The 17,667-nt window shown below is 39.2% G+C and overlaps 2 protein-coding genes across 2 annotated transcripts; both read left to right on the plus strand.

The window, feature by feature from the left end:
* The first annotated feature begins 439 nt into the window (after window positions 1-439).
* On the plus strand, window positions 440-9,179 carry Amy (alpha-amylase). The gene is made up of 11 exons (XM_028321798.1): window positions 440-545; window positions 1,050-1,221; window positions 1,825-1,976; window positions 2,457-2,560; window positions 3,798-3,874; window positions 4,372-4,487; window positions 5,337-5,573; window positions 6,051-6,321; window positions 7,082-7,282; window positions 7,827-7,988; window positions 9,050-9,179. The coding sequence occupies exons 2-11, from the start codon at window positions 1,051-1,053 to the stop codon at window positions 9,059-9,061; spliced, it is 1,503 nt and encodes a 500-aa protein (XP_028177599.1). The 5' UTR covers window positions 440-545; window position 1,050; the 3' UTR covers window positions 9,062-9,179.
* A 5,456-nt stretch (window positions 9,180-14,635) lies between these two features.
* LOC114365277 (alpha-amylase 2-like) lies at window positions 14,636-17,270 on the plus strand. The gene is made up of 5 exons (XM_028321792.1): window positions 14,636-14,853; window positions 15,609-15,879; window positions 15,961-15,980; window positions 16,298-16,529; window positions 17,101-17,270. Exons 1-5 carry the CDS (start codon window positions 14,636-14,638, stop codon window positions 17,266-17,268), a joined length of 909 nt encoding a protein of 302 aa, XP_028177593.1. The 3' UTR covers window positions 17,269-17,270.
* The last annotated feature ends 397 nt before the right edge of the window (window positions 17,271-17,667 follow it).

The following is a 17,667-nucleotide window of genomic DNA, read 5'->3' on the forward strand; positions in this document are numbered from 1 at the left end:
ATAACTGTAATAAAATAAAATGTTCTATTGTCAAAAGTAATAAAATGTATCATAATGAGTATTTAACTTCTTTAAACCATTTTTCATTAACTTGTAGTATAAATACAATTTTCACACAAGTACAACAGTTTGAATTTTCTATGTTCTAATTTTCTTTATTACGTTCTTAAAGTCAAAAACATCATTACTTTTACATTACATTAATCTTCTTTCGACTTAACATAAGATTCAGTGATGTTTTTAAGCTCATCTTCATTTGACAGTGAGATGAGTGAATTCCAGGGTCCTAGGTACTTTCGAAAGTCAAATATTACGACATCGTAGAAAAGTCGGCGACCTACCATTATGTTATTTAATTGACGTTAATCAATAATCTCATCTTTTATCTGTCTTATCGCGCTAATTACAGAGATAATTACTGAAAAACACAATTAAATCAGGCGTTTTTTATCTTTATCTTTAGTATATGTATAAGCGGTCGGTCACCAGGTGGTAGTGATCAGATAATTCCTTAATCGGAGAAACTGAAAACGTATTGTGGACAGGTGAGTGAAAATAAAAATTTCGTTTTTAAAAATCATTCATCCTTTGTAAGCTGGATTTTTGTAAATCTCAGAGTAAGTTGTAAATAAACAAATTGGCAGGTGCTTTTAAAGTTTTTAAAGTTGTGGAGTTTCCCTTTAAGAAAACTTCTAGAAGCGTAATTTAATTTAAGCTCTTACTTTGCAATTTCACCAAACTCTCTTTCATTCAAGTTAATTCAGAAACGAGCGTAAACAATCTTACTTACCTTTGAAGGTTCAGCCAAACCAACGCGATCAGTCGGCATGGAGCGATGGCGATCAGACTTAAATGCATTGATCGCCATCGCTGCACGTCGGCTGATCAGGTTGAAAAATCTTAACGAACTTATTTTTGAAGATTCACTAATAATAATAATAACCTTCCTCGTAGTGACTACATCACACTACTCTGTGGTCATATGCAATGAAAATATTATAGTCTGATGGGCTGATGTATACTTACTTATAGTTATTCTGTTTTTCTAGGATGTTGCGTTTCGTCGTACTCCTGGCGGGCTTAGCCCTGACCTTGGCCTTCAAGAACCCGCACTATTCCGGGGACAGGACCACCATGGTCCATCTCTTCGAGTGGAAGTGGGACGACATTGCTGACGAGTGCGAAAGGTTCTTGGGACCTAACGGATTTGGTGGTATTCAGGTAAGATAGAGTTTTCTATTGTGTTTTCTACAGCCTCTAAATATTCAGCTCAGCCTTTAAGATTAAGTTATTAGGTCTGAACGAATTATGTACCTATATATACATGTACTCATAATATCTGGTTGTAAAGACCAGTTTTTTGCCTGGAAATACCATTTCAAACTGTAGCTTAACTCAACCTATCCTCTTAAAATTATTGACTAAGTTAAGACTGTACCTAACTCATTATCTTTGAAAGAACCCTAAGGCTCCGACTCCAATTGACATCATCGGATATTATTATAATCTATGATGGTGCTAAATAGCGACTGAAAAAACTAAACATCTTGATTATTACAGCCCAAACATAACTAAACTTATCAATAGTTTAATAGGTGAAAGCAACATTTATTTCTTTGAAACACCTTTTTGTAAACCCTATTTATTGCAATTAAATTGAATTTTTTAATTTGAATCGATCATCAGATACGGGCCAAGAGCTACCTCGTTGTGGATAAAAAAAGCCCATAGTTTCTGCTACTGCAACTAGGAATATCTATAAAAGCCTAAATGGGTACATCATCATAACTAGACATTATCACTTATCCAGCATCTCTCTTCCAGATCTCTCCTCCCAACGAGAACCTGATCATCCGAGCCCACAACCGTCCCTGGTGGGAGCGCTACCAGCCCATGTCCTACCGCCTGATAACCCGCTCTGGCAATGAGCAGCAGTTCACCAACATGGTCAGACGGTGCAACAACGTCGGTGTCAGGTTTGTTTTGAGATTTTAATGGATGGATAATCTGCAGATATGAGGAAAGGTGGAGAAAATAGGTTTCCGAATGTAATCCACGGCTTGGGAATCAGTATGGGATATCCACCACTCGATATTCTCAACGTGAATGCAAATGCAGTCCGAGATCGTCCCCTAAAGTTTTGGGGAAGATTTTAAGGTCAGCAGTGAACTGCCATTGACTCAAATAATGACGATGAAACTGACAAAATACTTTTAGTTTTACGGAGAAGACTGTCGGAAGATTTCATATAAGGCAAACGAAATAACGATAATATAATTTACGAAATAGATAAGCTTCTATATAAAGATAAAGAGTCTCACCTCAACCCATAAAATTTCAGACATCAAATAAGGATTCCCTTAATTTAGTCAAAAGAGCACATAAAGGAATAGCCTATATTTGAAATGATAAGATCTCTTGTCTCTCTTTGAAGCATAAAGTTAATCTTCTCTCAGGATCTATGTCGACGCCATCATCAACCACATGACTGGTACCTGGAGCGAGAACGTAGGAACCGCAGGCAGCACAGCCACCTTTGGGCAGTGGAGCTACCCAGCTGTTCCGTATGGCTGGAACGACTTCAACTGGCCTAACTGCGTTATTCAGGGATCCGACTACGCTAATAACGCCGAAAGAGTAAGCACTTGATCAACAATCTTACTTTGCACATAGAACGGGTGGCATTTGCTCCCGGCGGGTTTCGAACCCGCAACCATATCAGCGCCCCGATTGCGCTAATTTGTAATGTCTCCGATTCGTTCGCGTTTCAACTCCAGTCTACCCTCCGGCCTCCAGTCACACTCCATTGTCATTCCAGCAGATGTGCAATTCGGTATCGCGGTAAAGTTCACGCGCAAACAAAGGATTTGTGCACTTTTCATTAAAAGTCCGAACACCTTATTTTTGAAACAAAAATTACTAAAACAGCAAATGTTCGTGAAGCGTATGAATTGCGTGTGAGAAAAAGTAGCTTTTTGTCAGCTTTAACTCAGAGACGCAGTTGCGCAATTTGTGCAAACAGCTGATTATCGTTCGTCGTCTAGTTGCGTTGCAGTTGAAAATATTTAGCGCGATCGGGGCGCTGAATTGGTAGTTCCTATACTAAGGGTATAGACGGTAGGAGAGACGATATTCGTAGGTAGATACTTGAAGTATCAGTCATAATTTTTTTCTTGTCCTAGGTCCGCAACTGCGAGCTGTCTGGTCTGAAGGACTTGAACCAAGGCACCGAGCACGTTCGTACCATGATTGTCAACTACATGAACCATCTGATCGACTTGGGTGTTGCTGGTTTCAGGTAAACATTATTTAATTGTCTCATACAACTTTTAGTGGTTATTCTACTATCGCAAATTTAGGAGCCAAAAGCATGATGCGTTGCAGCACCTCACTGTAAAGATATCGTCGTATCGCGCGCTCGTGTGCCTGCTACAGATATTTCTAATGTAAGACGACGCAGCGACACCGCTCCGGCGTCGCATCACCGCCGCAATGTACCGTGTGCTTTGGCTCTTATGTGGCACACTTTATAATACACTTCATAGTGCCTACATTCGACAGAGGCCTATAAGAATTCAAAATTCAAATAGTTTATTCAGTACATAGGCCCTTTCCAGGGCACTTATACACGTCCCAAATACAGTGTGAGTCACGTTAAAGTGTACATATGAAAACATACGGGTCGAATTGAGAACCTCCTCCTTTTTTGAAGTCGGTTGAAAATAGATGAAACTAGACCTATTTTTATCGACAAAAAAGAGGTCAAAATTTTTTTGAGATTTTTTTTAAATTTTTTNTTCCCTATGGATGGAACGACTTCAACTGGCCTAACTGCGTCATTCAGGGATCCGACTACGCCAACAACGCCGAAAGAGTAAGAACTTGATCAACAATCTTACTTACATAGAACGTGTGGCATTTGCTCCCGGCGGGTTTCGAACCCACAACCATATCAGCGCCCCGTTTGCGCTAATTTGTAATGTCTCCAATTCGTTTCTGTTTCATCTCCAGTCTACACTCCAGTCATGCTCCATATTCATTCCAGTTGATGTGCAAATTGGTATCGCGGTAAAGTTCACGCGCAAACAAAGGATTTATGCACTTTTCATTAAAAGTCCGAACACCTTATTTTTGAAACAAAAATGACTAAAACACAGCAAATGTTCGTGAAGCGTTTGACTTGCGTGTGAGAAAAAAGTAGCTTTTTGTCAGTTTTAACTCAGAGACGCAGTTGCGCAATTTGTGCAAACAGCTAATTTTCGTTTGTAGTATTTTGAATTTGTAGTTCCTATACTAAGGATATAGACGGTAGGAGAGACGATATTCGTAGATACTTGGAGTATCTTAGTTATAATTTTTTTCTTATCCTAGGTCCGTAACTGCGAGCTGTCTGGTCTGAAAGACTTGAACCAAGGCACCGAGCACGTTCGTACCATGATTGTCAACTACATGAACCATCTGATCGACTTAGGTGTTGCTGGTTTCAGGTAAACATTATAATTAACTGTTGTCTCACACAACTTTTAGTGGTTATTTTACTATAGAAATTTTAGGAGCCAAAAGCATAATGATGCGTTGCAGCACCTCACTGTAAAGATATCGTCGTATCGCGCGATGCGGCGCACCGCTCGTGTGCCTGCCACAGATATTTTTAATGTAAGACGACGCAGCGACACCGCTCCGGCGTCGCATCACCGCCGCAATGCACCGTGTGCTTTGGCTCTTAAGTGGCACATTTTATAATTCACTTCATAGTGCCTACATTCGACAGAGGCCTATAAGAATTCAAAATTCAAATAGTTTATTCAGTACATAGGCCCTTTCTACGGCACTTAGGTATATACTTACGAGCAAAAGTATGGAATCACCACCTTGTGTTTTGTTCTGAGCGATCTTAAGAACTGAATGACTATGTATGTTTAAGTGGTATCATTTTGAAGTTTATAATATAACCTAATGGTACCATTTTTATTTGTAGGTATAACCTAATGGTACCACTTCTATTAGTCATTTACTTTTTGTGATCGCTTGAAACGAATAGGGTGATTCCATATTTTTGCTCGCGAGTGTAGTACACGTCCCAAATATAACTTGCCCTACCACCACTTCGGGAAAACATATGGGCTGGTGCTGAGAATAAGTGGCGGAAGAAACTCGCGCTCGTATTCACAAACATTACTATGAAGTTTCACAATGCGCGTGGACGCACAGGGTCACACACGAACCAATCACAGAGCTCTATTCAACGCTGTGCGTTCGATTTGCTGCTTCACTTAAGCAAGCATTGTTTGTGAATACGGGCGTCAGTCACGTTTGAATATTATTGTTGTACTTAGAATTGACGCAGCCAAGCACATGTGGCCAGGAGACCTCCGCGTCATCTACGAAAGGCTTCGCAATCTCAACACGAACCACGGATTCCCCGCTGGCGCCCGTCCCTACATCTACCAGGAGGTCATTGATCTTGGAGGAGAGGCCGTCACCAAACACGAGTACACTCCTCTGGCTGCTGTCACCGAGTTCAAGTTCGGAATGGAGCTCAGCAGGGCTTTCCAACGCGGCAACCAGCTGAGGTAATTTCTAGAATACAATTACTTAGGCTGAGTTGCACCACCTAACTTAGACCGTAACTTTGACGATAACCGGTGTTTTTTGTATGAAGTTTATTTATTTATTTTAGTCTAAACTTTGCTTTCATCATTAATATGTAAGCATACCAACTATGTTTAGAAAGAGTATGACATTTTTACCCTCATTTATTAAGTTCTATATTGCTAATTTTCTAACAATCAGACATTGGTCCAACAGAGAACTACCAATTCAGCAAAAAAGTTCCAAAAATTTCACCCGTTTTACAAACCTTTTATCTTCTATTTATTTATTCTGCTGTTTAATTCTTTTCGTTTTGTGCCCTTATCAGAATGATAGTAATTTCATCCAACAATATTATCACAAATGCAAAGGGGAACACCGCATTTCATGAAGCAACTAAAATATCGCAGGAAAGTTCCAATCAAAAAATTCGGAAATTTAATTCTAAATCCTTCTAGATGGTTAGTCAACTGGGGACCACAATGGGGTCTGATGGACTCCGAAGACTCTCTAACATTCATCGACAACCACGACAACCAGCGCGGTCACGGAGCAGGCGGCAACATCCTCACCCACAGACAGCCTAAGGAGTACAAAGCAGCTATCGCTTTCATGTTGGCCCATCCTTATGGAGAGCCCCAACTGATGAGCAGCTACTCGTTTACTGACACTGAAGCTGGACCTCCGATGAATAACAACCAGGATATCATCTCGCCTTCTATCAACTCGGTAAGTTTGAATTCGTTTGTAATCGTGGTAATGGGCAAATGCTCGTTAGGAATTCTTAAAGGGATGTGTTGTTGCTCATAGATCGCATTATTATTACCTTTTGGGCGAGATTGAAGTATCCCGTCCATAGCATTTCCATGCATTCCAAAGTAGCTCGATGTCTTATATTAGCTTCACATTTAGGATTTGCATAAATATGACTACATCGGTATACGTAGAGTAGGACGGTCACCTGCTTAATAGACCTATGACCTCATAAGATAGCTGGAAGCTGGACTCCATTCCTTACGTTCAGTATTGGACGCTGGTGTCTGATGACGATGATGATTACAAAATATCCCATATCACTACATAGTATAAAACAAAGTCGCTTTCCGCTGTCTGTCCTTATGTATACTTAGATCTTTAGAACTACGCAACGGATTTGGATGCGTTTTTTTTAAATAGATAGAGTGACTCAAGAGGAAGGTTTATAGGTATAGATGACCCACGCTGAACTGTCCCACCAAACTCAATGACAGGGGGGCGCTACCATCGTTCAACTATATGGTTTCCAACATGGCAAAAATCGGAACCAGCGATCCGGTATTGACGGTGGCGCCCCACTGTCAATGTCATGGATAGGACAGTTCAGTATTATGGAACTATATAAAACAAGCAGAGAAAAGCCGGGAAAATCCATTGCAACCGTGCGAAGTCGGAGCGGGCCGCTAGTTACTTCATAAATTTGTTCACCATTTCACCAAACATCGTCTTCCAGGACGGTACCTGCGGCAACGGATGGGTGTGCGAGCACCGCTGGCGCCAGATCTTCCAGATGGTGCAATTCAGGAACGTTGCTGGCAACACTGGCCTGAACGACTGGTGGGACAACGGTAGCAACCAGATCGCCTTCTGCCGCGGTGGACAGGCCTTCATTGCTTTCAACAACGACCTGTGGGATCTGAGCCAGACTCTGCAGGTCAGTTTTGTCTATTTACTTACTTATTTATTGGTCATGAACATACCTCTATTGGTTAAGATGCTCTGTATAAAATCCTTATTTATGTACTTAGTTTTTAGGGGGTTCCGTTCAACAAAATAACAAAAACGGAACCCTTATAGTACAAAGAACATTTGAATTTAAATTAGGACCATTTAATTTTAGTTTAATCTGGTTTTAAAGTATCTGAAATTAATTTAAACTTGAAAAAAGTCGGTATAGCTCTGGTTCAGAAGCTGGGTAAGTTTTGGCCGGGACCAATACACTATTGACATGCTGTTAATTTTAAAAGTCGAAGAAGTGAACGGTCAGAACAGTTCCTAGTAAATGAAAAATAGTGGATTTAAATCTCAGCTAAGATGTTGAATTTAAAGTTTTAATTTCGTTTAAGATATTATACTTAGCATTATAAATGCAAAAAATAACCAGTTGTCTTGCTCAGTTTGGGACTATAATACATAGATAGCACTTTTGTGAATCTTTTGATGGAATTAATTTTAATTTAATATTTTCTTTTACATAGACTTGCCTACCTGCGGGCCAGTACTGCGACATAATCTCGGGCTCCCGCAGCGGTAATGGATGCACCGGCAAGGTGGTGACCGTCGGCAACGACGGCCGCGCCCACATCTCCGTCGGAGCTAACGAATACGACATGATGCTGGCTATCCACGTAGGAACACAGGTATGATTATTTTTAACGCATTCGGGTAAGCCTAATGTTAAGTTGGTGGTGGGCTCTCTATGAAGTCTTTGGGTCCGATTATAGACTTATACCCGTTTCCACTATCAATCCCTAATTTTTAAGTGACCCCTATGGTTTTCGTAGGGGTCACTTAAAAATTAGGGATTGATGGTGAAAACTGGCATAAGACCAAGGAAGAGCTAAGAGGAACAGAATGCAGAGGGCGTAGTGTTTTTTTTAACGCAATTATGTAAGCTTACTTAATGATTTTTTTGTGAGTGGGGAATTGGGGATTGTTGAAATGAAGGTTAACTAAAGTTACTAAACAGATGGACTGCATTTCAATTGCAGTTAATACTGGTAGTCCTTGCACTATTAGATTTATACTTTGCCTGGGAATTAATCATTCATTGAAGTCAACTACTGTTAAATTCGATTTATTTCGATAGAGACATAATATTTGCTTTTCAACTTGGAGCTACAATATTTAATATTTCTGGCATAGTCGTCTTTGATGCAATAAAATAAAGTCCAAAATTGAAAATCATGGAACTCTACCATCGAAATTACAGTAAAACAACGGTTTGCATGTCACACGGAAGTTAAAATAAGCAAGCTCTATAAAACATTGTAAAATTTGCATACATATAATGGAAAACGGATATGCTTCAGTTTGGCGAGGGCTTTCATGTTTAACTTTAAGCGCTCGTGAAATTATACGTTTATTTTGGAAATTACTTATTATAAATGTAAGAAAATGTTACTCACTGACTGATCTGTCAACACATAGCTCAACCCACTGAATGGACTGTGCCACAGACTGTGCTGAAATACACGTAAATAGATATAATGACGTAGGCATCTGTTAAGAAAGGATTTTAAAAAATTCACCCCCTAAGGGATGAAACGGGTCCATATGGGAAAACAACAAAGATTTTGTGCAAAGCCGCGGGTAAAAAGCTGGCTAAATACACATGTTTTTCTACTTTAGGGATTTCTAAGTAAGCTATATATTTTTTATACTAAAATAAGATGCTAACCTATTTTTCTTTTATTTCCAGTCGAGAATCTAAAGGCCGATCTGAAGATGCGATTCGAGAGATGAAGACTTGAATTTTTGATTTAAATTCTGTACCGTATTTATTCTTGTTACTCAAAGGACTTACGAACAATAAAAACATGCTTGACGAACTCGTAATTTTAATTAGGCTTTTGTTATTCAATTAGTATCCTTTCTTAGTGAACGAACTTTATAAGGCTGAGTTGCATCACCTTAACTGTAACTGGTGTTTTTCTATGAAGTTAACAAGACTTTTGACGCGTGTTAACGTTAAAGTAAGATGGTGCAACCAGGTTCAGTCTGGGTTTAATTCCTAGATGAGACAGACATAGTGTAAAATTACCCTCGTACTTATTTGTTTGCATTCATCAAATCTGACGATATAATTTTTACCTCAATTGTTACCCCGTGGTTTGACGATAAGATACGACTGTCAAATAATACGAAGTCTAGGCGCAGACCATCGATTTGTAATCGGCCGATAGTTGGGCCCGATTCTAAATTTGTATGAAGAATCGGCCGATATCAAATCACTTTCATTTTAATAGCCCGACCTAACTATCAGCCAACTAAAAGTCGGTGGTCCGCGCCTAGGCGAAATCGTATAGTTAGTTGGACAACACTGAAGTACAAGAGGGCGCTACTATCAATACTGGGTTATCTATCAGATACAAAGCCTGTGCAGTGACTAGAATACTAACCGGCCACTGCAAACTAAACAAATACAAATCAAACATGAACATGACCGAGGAAACTGTGCAGATTCTGCCATACAGAAAAAGAAATGGCCATGCATGTTCTTTGCTCATGCGGCCCGCTTATGAGCAAAAGAAGTCGCGCTGTCGGTGCACCGCATCCGCGCAATCCGCGGTGATACTGACACGTTCGCGGAGCATATCGTCGGTGAGCCGACGGTCAAACGTCGGTTCAATATAATATCAAAAGTATCCATCTCGGGCGACACATCATGCATCCGGATGAGATAGCAGATATCACGCTCCAAAGAATCTGAAAATTTATAGACTCAACGGGACTAAGCAGTGAACTCTAAAGACAAGGGCTGCCACAATAGATCAAATCTGGTCGAGCTGGCGCAAATGAAGGCCCAAAAACCAATAATAATAATATCTATCAGTACCAATTTTCGTGGACGTTTCAGAATCGTGACATCAAGTCGCGCTCTGTAGGATCAAAATTAATAAATATTCAAGAATGGCTGACATTTTTACCAAGGAATCGTTGTCATTACACACCTACACGTTTCACACAAAATTTACTTAATAGGCTTCTACGAGGAAAACGTAGGCGACTGTAATCGGAGATACTATTTTATGATAATCATTATTTTCCTTCGGAAAAACACATGATACTTGTCTAAAGGCTTCGATGCTAAAAATAAAATACTTTGTCAGTAAAGTAAGGTACAATTACCGTTTATATGAATTTTATTGTAGGTACATAAAAAGCAAAAAAAAGAAATAGCTGATTCATTATAACGATACCTATATTTGATAGAAATAAAAAGAAAATTGTTAGGCTTGGAAAGTCTGATTAAATACTTTTTATTAGCTAAAAGTAAAATCTTTAACCTAACCTTCTTAACTTCATTGAAATATTTGAGGCAAACTACAATAAAACATGTAGAATTCAGCACACAAAATGAATGAATGGAAAGTATGTCAATTGAATTGTTAGTATTTCAAATATTAAATCGTTTTACCATTCCACGCTACCATTTGTTGTACTGAAATGAATTTTATTAACAACTACGAGTTTTGCTTTGCCATTTTTCCAGCTATTGTGCCTTTATTTGAATGATTAATGCTAGTTTCAAGTCCGCAAAGCAATTCTTAAAAATTGCGAACGGAATAATCACAGACAGAGTCTCTAGACTACATTTTGGTTTCATCGAATCTCAATAATATCATCTAATTAATTGCTTTTCCTAATTACCAAATTTTCATTTGTACAAGCAACAAGTTATTTCTCTAATCAAAATGTTAATTGGGTTGTTCTAGGTGCTAAAATATTATTTCTCATAAGTAGTATAAAATATAGTTTCTCGAAATCCGTGGGGGAAGACTTTTGTCCAACCGTGGATGGCATTAGATTGAAACGAACGAACGAGGATCATCATTTCAGCCACAAGACGTCCACTGCTGAACATAGGCCTCCCCCAATGACTTCCACATCGCACGGTTGGTAGCGGCCTGCATCCAGCGCCTTCCTGCTACCTTTATCAGGTCGTCGGTCCACCGTGTGGGTGGACGTCCCACGCTGCGTTTTCCGGTACGCGGCCTCCATTCCAGAACCTTGCTGAACGAGCGAGGATGCTATATCCAAAAATATTGTAAATCAGAAGTGATAGCTCGTATGAAAATCAAAAAGCTGCGAAGATGGTGTCCAAAAAGGTGTAGGTAAATAATGATAATTATTTTGAAGTACCTACCCAGATTAGGCAAGGCAGATTTAACGCGGGTTATCTGTAACCCTAATAATAATAATCTTGGTCTGCCAAGAGCAAAGCTAAGTTAGTTGTTAGTTTAGTTCAGATAGTTAACGTAGAGCTTGCAGAATGTGCACAAGGACACAACTACGGAAAACTGCGTTACCTATGCGCCCGGAATAACAGTAAGCTTCTGTGTTTTCCGTTCTCCAAAGAAATGGTGGTCAAATAGCGGTGCTACATTGTATGAATTTGTCATTTCATAAGTTTACTAATGTGCCAACTTCCAGGTAGTTTTCTTTGTTGCTGGATAAACGTTTGCTTTTGTACGGTAGGCGGTAGGTAACTACAGAGTTAAACTTAGCTTTTTAGTTCCTGGAAGAAATGTTGAGTGTTTAATTTAGCTAGAGCTTTAGTTTAGGTCAGTTGAAAGAAAGTTACGACAGTAAATCCTAAACGTTTTCAAAGTTCCTGAAAGAAATTTTGAGTGCTTAATTCAAGTAGATTTTAATTTTAGGTCGTTGAAATAAAAGCTACAATAAAACAGTTAAGTAATTTAGTCTTGCGGGGCGATGAATCCCTTCAGATTGTATTACCTACTTTTATATTTCCTGAACAACGAGTCTCAACTCACAAGGAACCCACAAGGTGGACCGACGACCTCATAAAGTTAGCAGGACGGCGCTGGATGCAGGCCGCTACCAACCGGGCGATGTGGAAGTTATAGGGGGAGGCCTATGTTCAGCAGCAGGACGTCCTCCTGTTACCTTACTCCTTACTCAAATGTAGCTCTATTATACATTTTTTTTTACATTACACGTGTGTGTGTTAGCATTTATTTACCAATCACATTTTCTTACTCGTTACTTGATTTATTATGCGAGAAAAAATCTTCTTTCTGAGCAACTTTTCAAATTCGTAGTAGATATTTTTAAAAGATTTATGATTTTTTTCATTCATCGACTGGATATTATTTATTTTAAGTCGATGAATGCTAACAGCATTCATAATTAAGTTAGCCTTTTGAAATGGATTGTATCGGGTTACTGTTTCAGAACTTTAGAAACAAAATTAATTTGCTTATTTTCAAACAAACTTGCAAAAGTCTTTAAAACATTGAAACCTTTAGAATTTCGAATTTACTTTTCATCAAAAAGCAATCACTACTTTGAAGTTTAACACAATTTATAAGCCGTGTTTGGTTCAAAAGTATTTGTTTATTTAAAACTTACTATTTTTGAATATTTTAAGGATACCTATCTAAATCAGTTATTAAAATTTCTTAGCGATTAGAGTCGCTTCTCAAACTAATTTATAAATAACTTGAAAAAATCGAACTGCCTAAGGCGGGAATAGAACCCACGACCGCTTGCCGGGCGACTGCTCTTCCATCTGAGCTACTTAGACATTGAGTGTGTTAGTGGATCGTGGGTTCGATTCCCGCCTTATAGGCAGTTCGATTTTTCAAGTTATTTATAATTTACTCTAAATCCATAAAATGATACATGAGATAGGCTTAACGCTAAATGCGTTCTTCACCAGTTTTTTTGAAGTAACAGTATTTTAGGGAAATACAAGAATAAATATGTTTAATTGAGGCCCTTTCCCCATTATGCGCAAAATATATTTTTATTGCAACGCAACATTAATCCTAGTGTTAAGCTCGAAATAGGTTAGTTAAACCTTACACGTTAACTAGAACGTCTAAACAACATGCTACGTGGCAAGCGATATCTTGACAGTTCGCAAACAACGCTGCGCTTGCGGTCTACGCCATAGTGCATGCCAACGTAAATATTTGACTTTCGCCAAAAATACGCTACGATCAAAATTGAGATTTGTGAAGTTATTTTTGGGCAGACATGTGTAGTTATGCTGATGAATGATTTGTGTTCTATTGAATTATGATCTGATTACAAAATATTTAAAATTACGAGTATAACAATGTTAGAACAGATACGTGTTACTTGATACTTTGTGAGTAAGTACTCGTACCTATGCACACTGAATACCAGGGTCGTGGCCTTCCCCACCGTGGGCCACGGCATATGCTGAGTCGAGTCCCATTGCGATGGGCATCGCTGTTGCGACAGGATAGCACTGCTCAGTTCACTTTTTATTTCCTTGTAATATTTATGTGCTATGTCCGTATTCTATTCTTTGTCCTTAACTAAGTGATGTTCATCGTAATAAATGTTTCTTTTTTTCTTGCCTATTATGTAGTTATGACCAATATTGGTTTCCATACTAATTACCTACGAGTACGTACGTGCAAAACAATCTTAGATCAGGTAAGTGTGAAGCTCTACAAATGGTAGGTAAATGGTCGATTTGAAGCGCAGTTAAGTTTTAATAGTAATATACCCGCAGTAATACGTGTAGTCCAGTCAATAAAGCATTATAGATGGAAAACTGTAGAACACAATTTCTGACTTCAGGACTTTATTTAGACTAGTTAGGAGGTGAACATAGCCAAAGTCCCCGCCCTTAGCCCTTGAGCCGGCGGGGAGAGGGGGGTTTAAAGNAGGGCATTTTTTGGAGAAATTTATCAAATAACCAAAAAAACACGAATTTAAAAGCAATTTTTTTTCAAAAAGTATCATTTTTTATTATTTTTTGGCCTTTTTTGTGTATTTTATGTATTTTTTTAATATCGCCTGTTATTTAGCATTATTACTGTTTTTATTTTATCGGGATATACCGCTTAGTTTAAAAGTTATTACGTTTTCTTTTCAGTAAGTAATTGGAAGAAAAAAAATTCTTTAAAAAATTAAAAAAAAAACTCATAAAATTTTTGACCTATTTTTTGTCGATAAAAATAGGTCTAGTTTCATCTATTTTCATATGTACACTTTAACGTGACTCACACTGTATAGCTTGCCCTACCAACACTTCGGGACAACATATGGGCTGGTGCTGAGAAGAAGTGGGGGAAGAAACTCACGCTCGTATTCACAAACATTACTATGAGATTTCACAATGCGCGTGGACGCACAGGGTCACACACGAACCAATCACAGAGCTCTATTCAACGCTGTGCGTTCGATTTGCTGCTTCACTTAAGCAAGCATTGTTTGTGAATACGGGCGTCAGTCACGTTTGAATATTATTGTTGTACTTAGAATTGACGCAGCCAAGCACATGTGGCCAGGAGACCTTCGCGTCATCTACGAGAGGCTTCGCAACCTAAACACGAACCACGGATTCCCCGCCGGCGCCCGTCCCTACATCTACCAGGAGGTCATCGATCTTGGAGGAGAGGCCGTCACCAAACACGAGTACACTCCTCTGGCTGCTGTCACCGAGTTCAAGTTCGGAATGGAGCTCAGCAGGGCTTTCCAACGCGGCAACCAGCTCAGGTAATTTAGATACAATACCTATTAGTTCACGAGCTGGAAGACTTAGTGTGGAAAGGCCTCCCATTAGGAGGACCGACGATCTGTGGTGCCTGGATGAGGGCGACGCAGGACCGGTCTTTGTGGAAATCCTTGGAGAGGCCTTTGTCCAGCAGTGGACGTCATTCGGCTGAAACGAATGAACCTATAGTTCTATACTTTGCTGTCATCATTCATGTGTAAGCATACCTACTAAGTTTAGAAAGAACATGAATTTTTTTCTTATTTATTAAGTAAGTAGTTCTATATTGCTAATTTTCTAACAGTCAGACATTGGTCCAACAGAGAACTACCAATTCAGCAAAAAAGTTCCAAAAATTTCACCCGTTTTACAAACCTTTATCTTCTACTAGCTGACCCGGCGAACTTTGTTCCGCCTTAATGGCAATAAATAAGCAGACTTTTTTTTTATTTCTAACGGGATAAAAAGTATCCTATGTCCTTCTCCTGGTTCTAAACTACCTCCCTGACAATTTTCAGCTAAATCGGTTCAGCCGTTCTTGAGTTATAAGTGGTGTAACTAACACGACTTTCTTTTATATATACAGATTTATTTATTCTGCTGTTTAATTCTTTTCGTTTTGCGCCCCTCAATGATAGTAATTTCATCCATCAATATCAGAAATGCAAAGGGAACACCGCATTTCATGAAGCAACTAAAATATCGCAGTCAAACTTCCAATCAAAAAATTCGGAAATTTAATTCTAAATCCTTCTAGATGGTTGGTCAACTGGGGACCACAATGGGGTCTGATGGACTCCGAAGACTCTCTCACATTCATCGACAACCACGACAACCAGCGCGGTCACGGAGCAGGCGGCAACATCCTCACCCACAGACAGCCCAAGGAGTACAAAGCAGCTATCGCTTTCATGTTGGCCCATCCTTATGGAGAGCCCCAACTGATGAGCAGCTACTCGTTTACTGACACTGAAGCTGGACCCCCGATGAATAATAACCAGGATATCATCTCGCCCTCTATCAACTCGGTAAGTTTGAATTCGTTTGTAATCATGGTAATGGGCAAATGCTCGTTAGGAAGTCTAAAAGGGATGTGTTCTTGCTCATAGATCGCATTATTACCCTTTGGGTGAGATTGAAGTATCCTATCCATTTCCATGCATTCGAAAGTAGCTCGATGCTTCACATTCAGGATTTGAATAAAATAATGACTACATCTAAAAATATACGTAGTGTAGGACAGTCACCTGCTTAATAGACCGATGACCTTTAAGATACCTGGAAGCAGCAGGATGAAAAAATTGAGAGATTGTGTTTGGCATCAGCAGTACTTAAAAAATCAGTAGTTCGTGCTCAGGAATTCTATTCCTTACGATTAGTATTGGACGCTGCACTGGTGCCTGATGACTATCATGATTACAAGAATCCATTGCTTCATAATTAAAGTTCACCATTTCACCAAACAATCGTTTTCCAGGACGGTACCTGCGGCAACGGATGGGTGTGCGAGCACCGCTGGCGCCAGATCTTCCAGATGGTGCAATTCAGGAACGTTGCTGGCAACACTGGCCTCAACGACTGGTGGGACAACGGTAGCAACCAGATCGCCTTCTGCCGTGGTGGACAGGCCTTCATTGCTTTCAACAACGACCTGTGGGATCTGAGCCAGACTCTGCAGGTCAGTTTTGTCTTCTTATTTATTTATGGTCATGAACATACCTCTATTGGGTAAGATAATTTTGTAGGTTTCCTTGTGTCAAAAGAACAAAAACGGAATCCATGGACGAAGAACATGGAGCCAGTAAATAACATTTGAATTTCATTTTGAATTAGTTTAAATCTGGTTTTAAAGTATTTGAAATGAATTTAAACTTGAAAAAAGTCGGTATAACTCCAGTGGTCCAGAAGCTGGGTAACTATTATTGACAGACTGTTGACTCAGACGAAGAAGTGAACGGAAAAAGCAGTTCAAATGAAAAGTAGCGGATTAAAATCTCAGCCAAGATGTTGAATTTAAAGTTTTAATTTCGTTTCAGATATTATGGTAATTATCAATACCATTATATGTAAATGCAAACAATCTTTGTAACTAGGTATTTATTTAGTCAGACTACATTCACTTTTAAAAGGGTACATTTCTTTTTTACTGAATGAATTTTTACCTCTTTAGTCAGACTACATTCACTTTTTTTTTTAATTTTTGGACTACTTAATTGAATTTTTCATTTAAAAAATATCTCTGCGTACAGACATGTCTACCCGCGGGCCAGTACTGCGACATAATCTCGGGCTCCCGCAGCGGTAATGGATGCACCGGCAAGGTGGTGACCGTCGGCAACGACGGCCGCGCCCACATCTCCGTCGGAGCTAACGAATACGACATGATGCTGGCTATCCACGTAGGAACACAGGTATGATTATTTTTAACGCATTCGGGTAAGCCTAATAAGTTAAGTTGGGAGAGGGTTCTATTATGAAGTCTTGGGGTCCGATTAAAGACTGATACCCGTTTCCACTATCAATCCCTAATTTTTAAGTGACCCCTATGGTTTTCGTAGGGGTCACTTAAAAATTAGGGACTGATGGTAAAAACTGGCATANTTTTAGTTTAGTTCAGATAGTTAACGTAGAGCTTGCAAAATGTGCACAAGTACACAACTACGGAAAACTGCGTTACCTATGCGCCCGGAATAACAGTAAGCTTCTGTGTTTTCCGTTCTCCAAAGAAATGGTGGTCAAATAGCGGTGCTACATTGTACGAATTTGTCATTTCATAAGTTTACTAATGTGCCAACTTCCAGGTAGTTTTCTTTGTT

This window comes from Ostrinia furnacalis, unplaced genomic scaffold, assembly GCF_004193835.3.
Source record: "Ostrinia furnacalis isolate ACB-3 unplaced genomic scaffold, ASM419383v2 OfSCF7580, whole genome shotgun sequence".
Taxonomy (NCBI): Eukaryota; Metazoa; Arthropoda; class Insecta; order Lepidoptera; family Crambidae; genus Ostrinia; species Ostrinia furnacalis.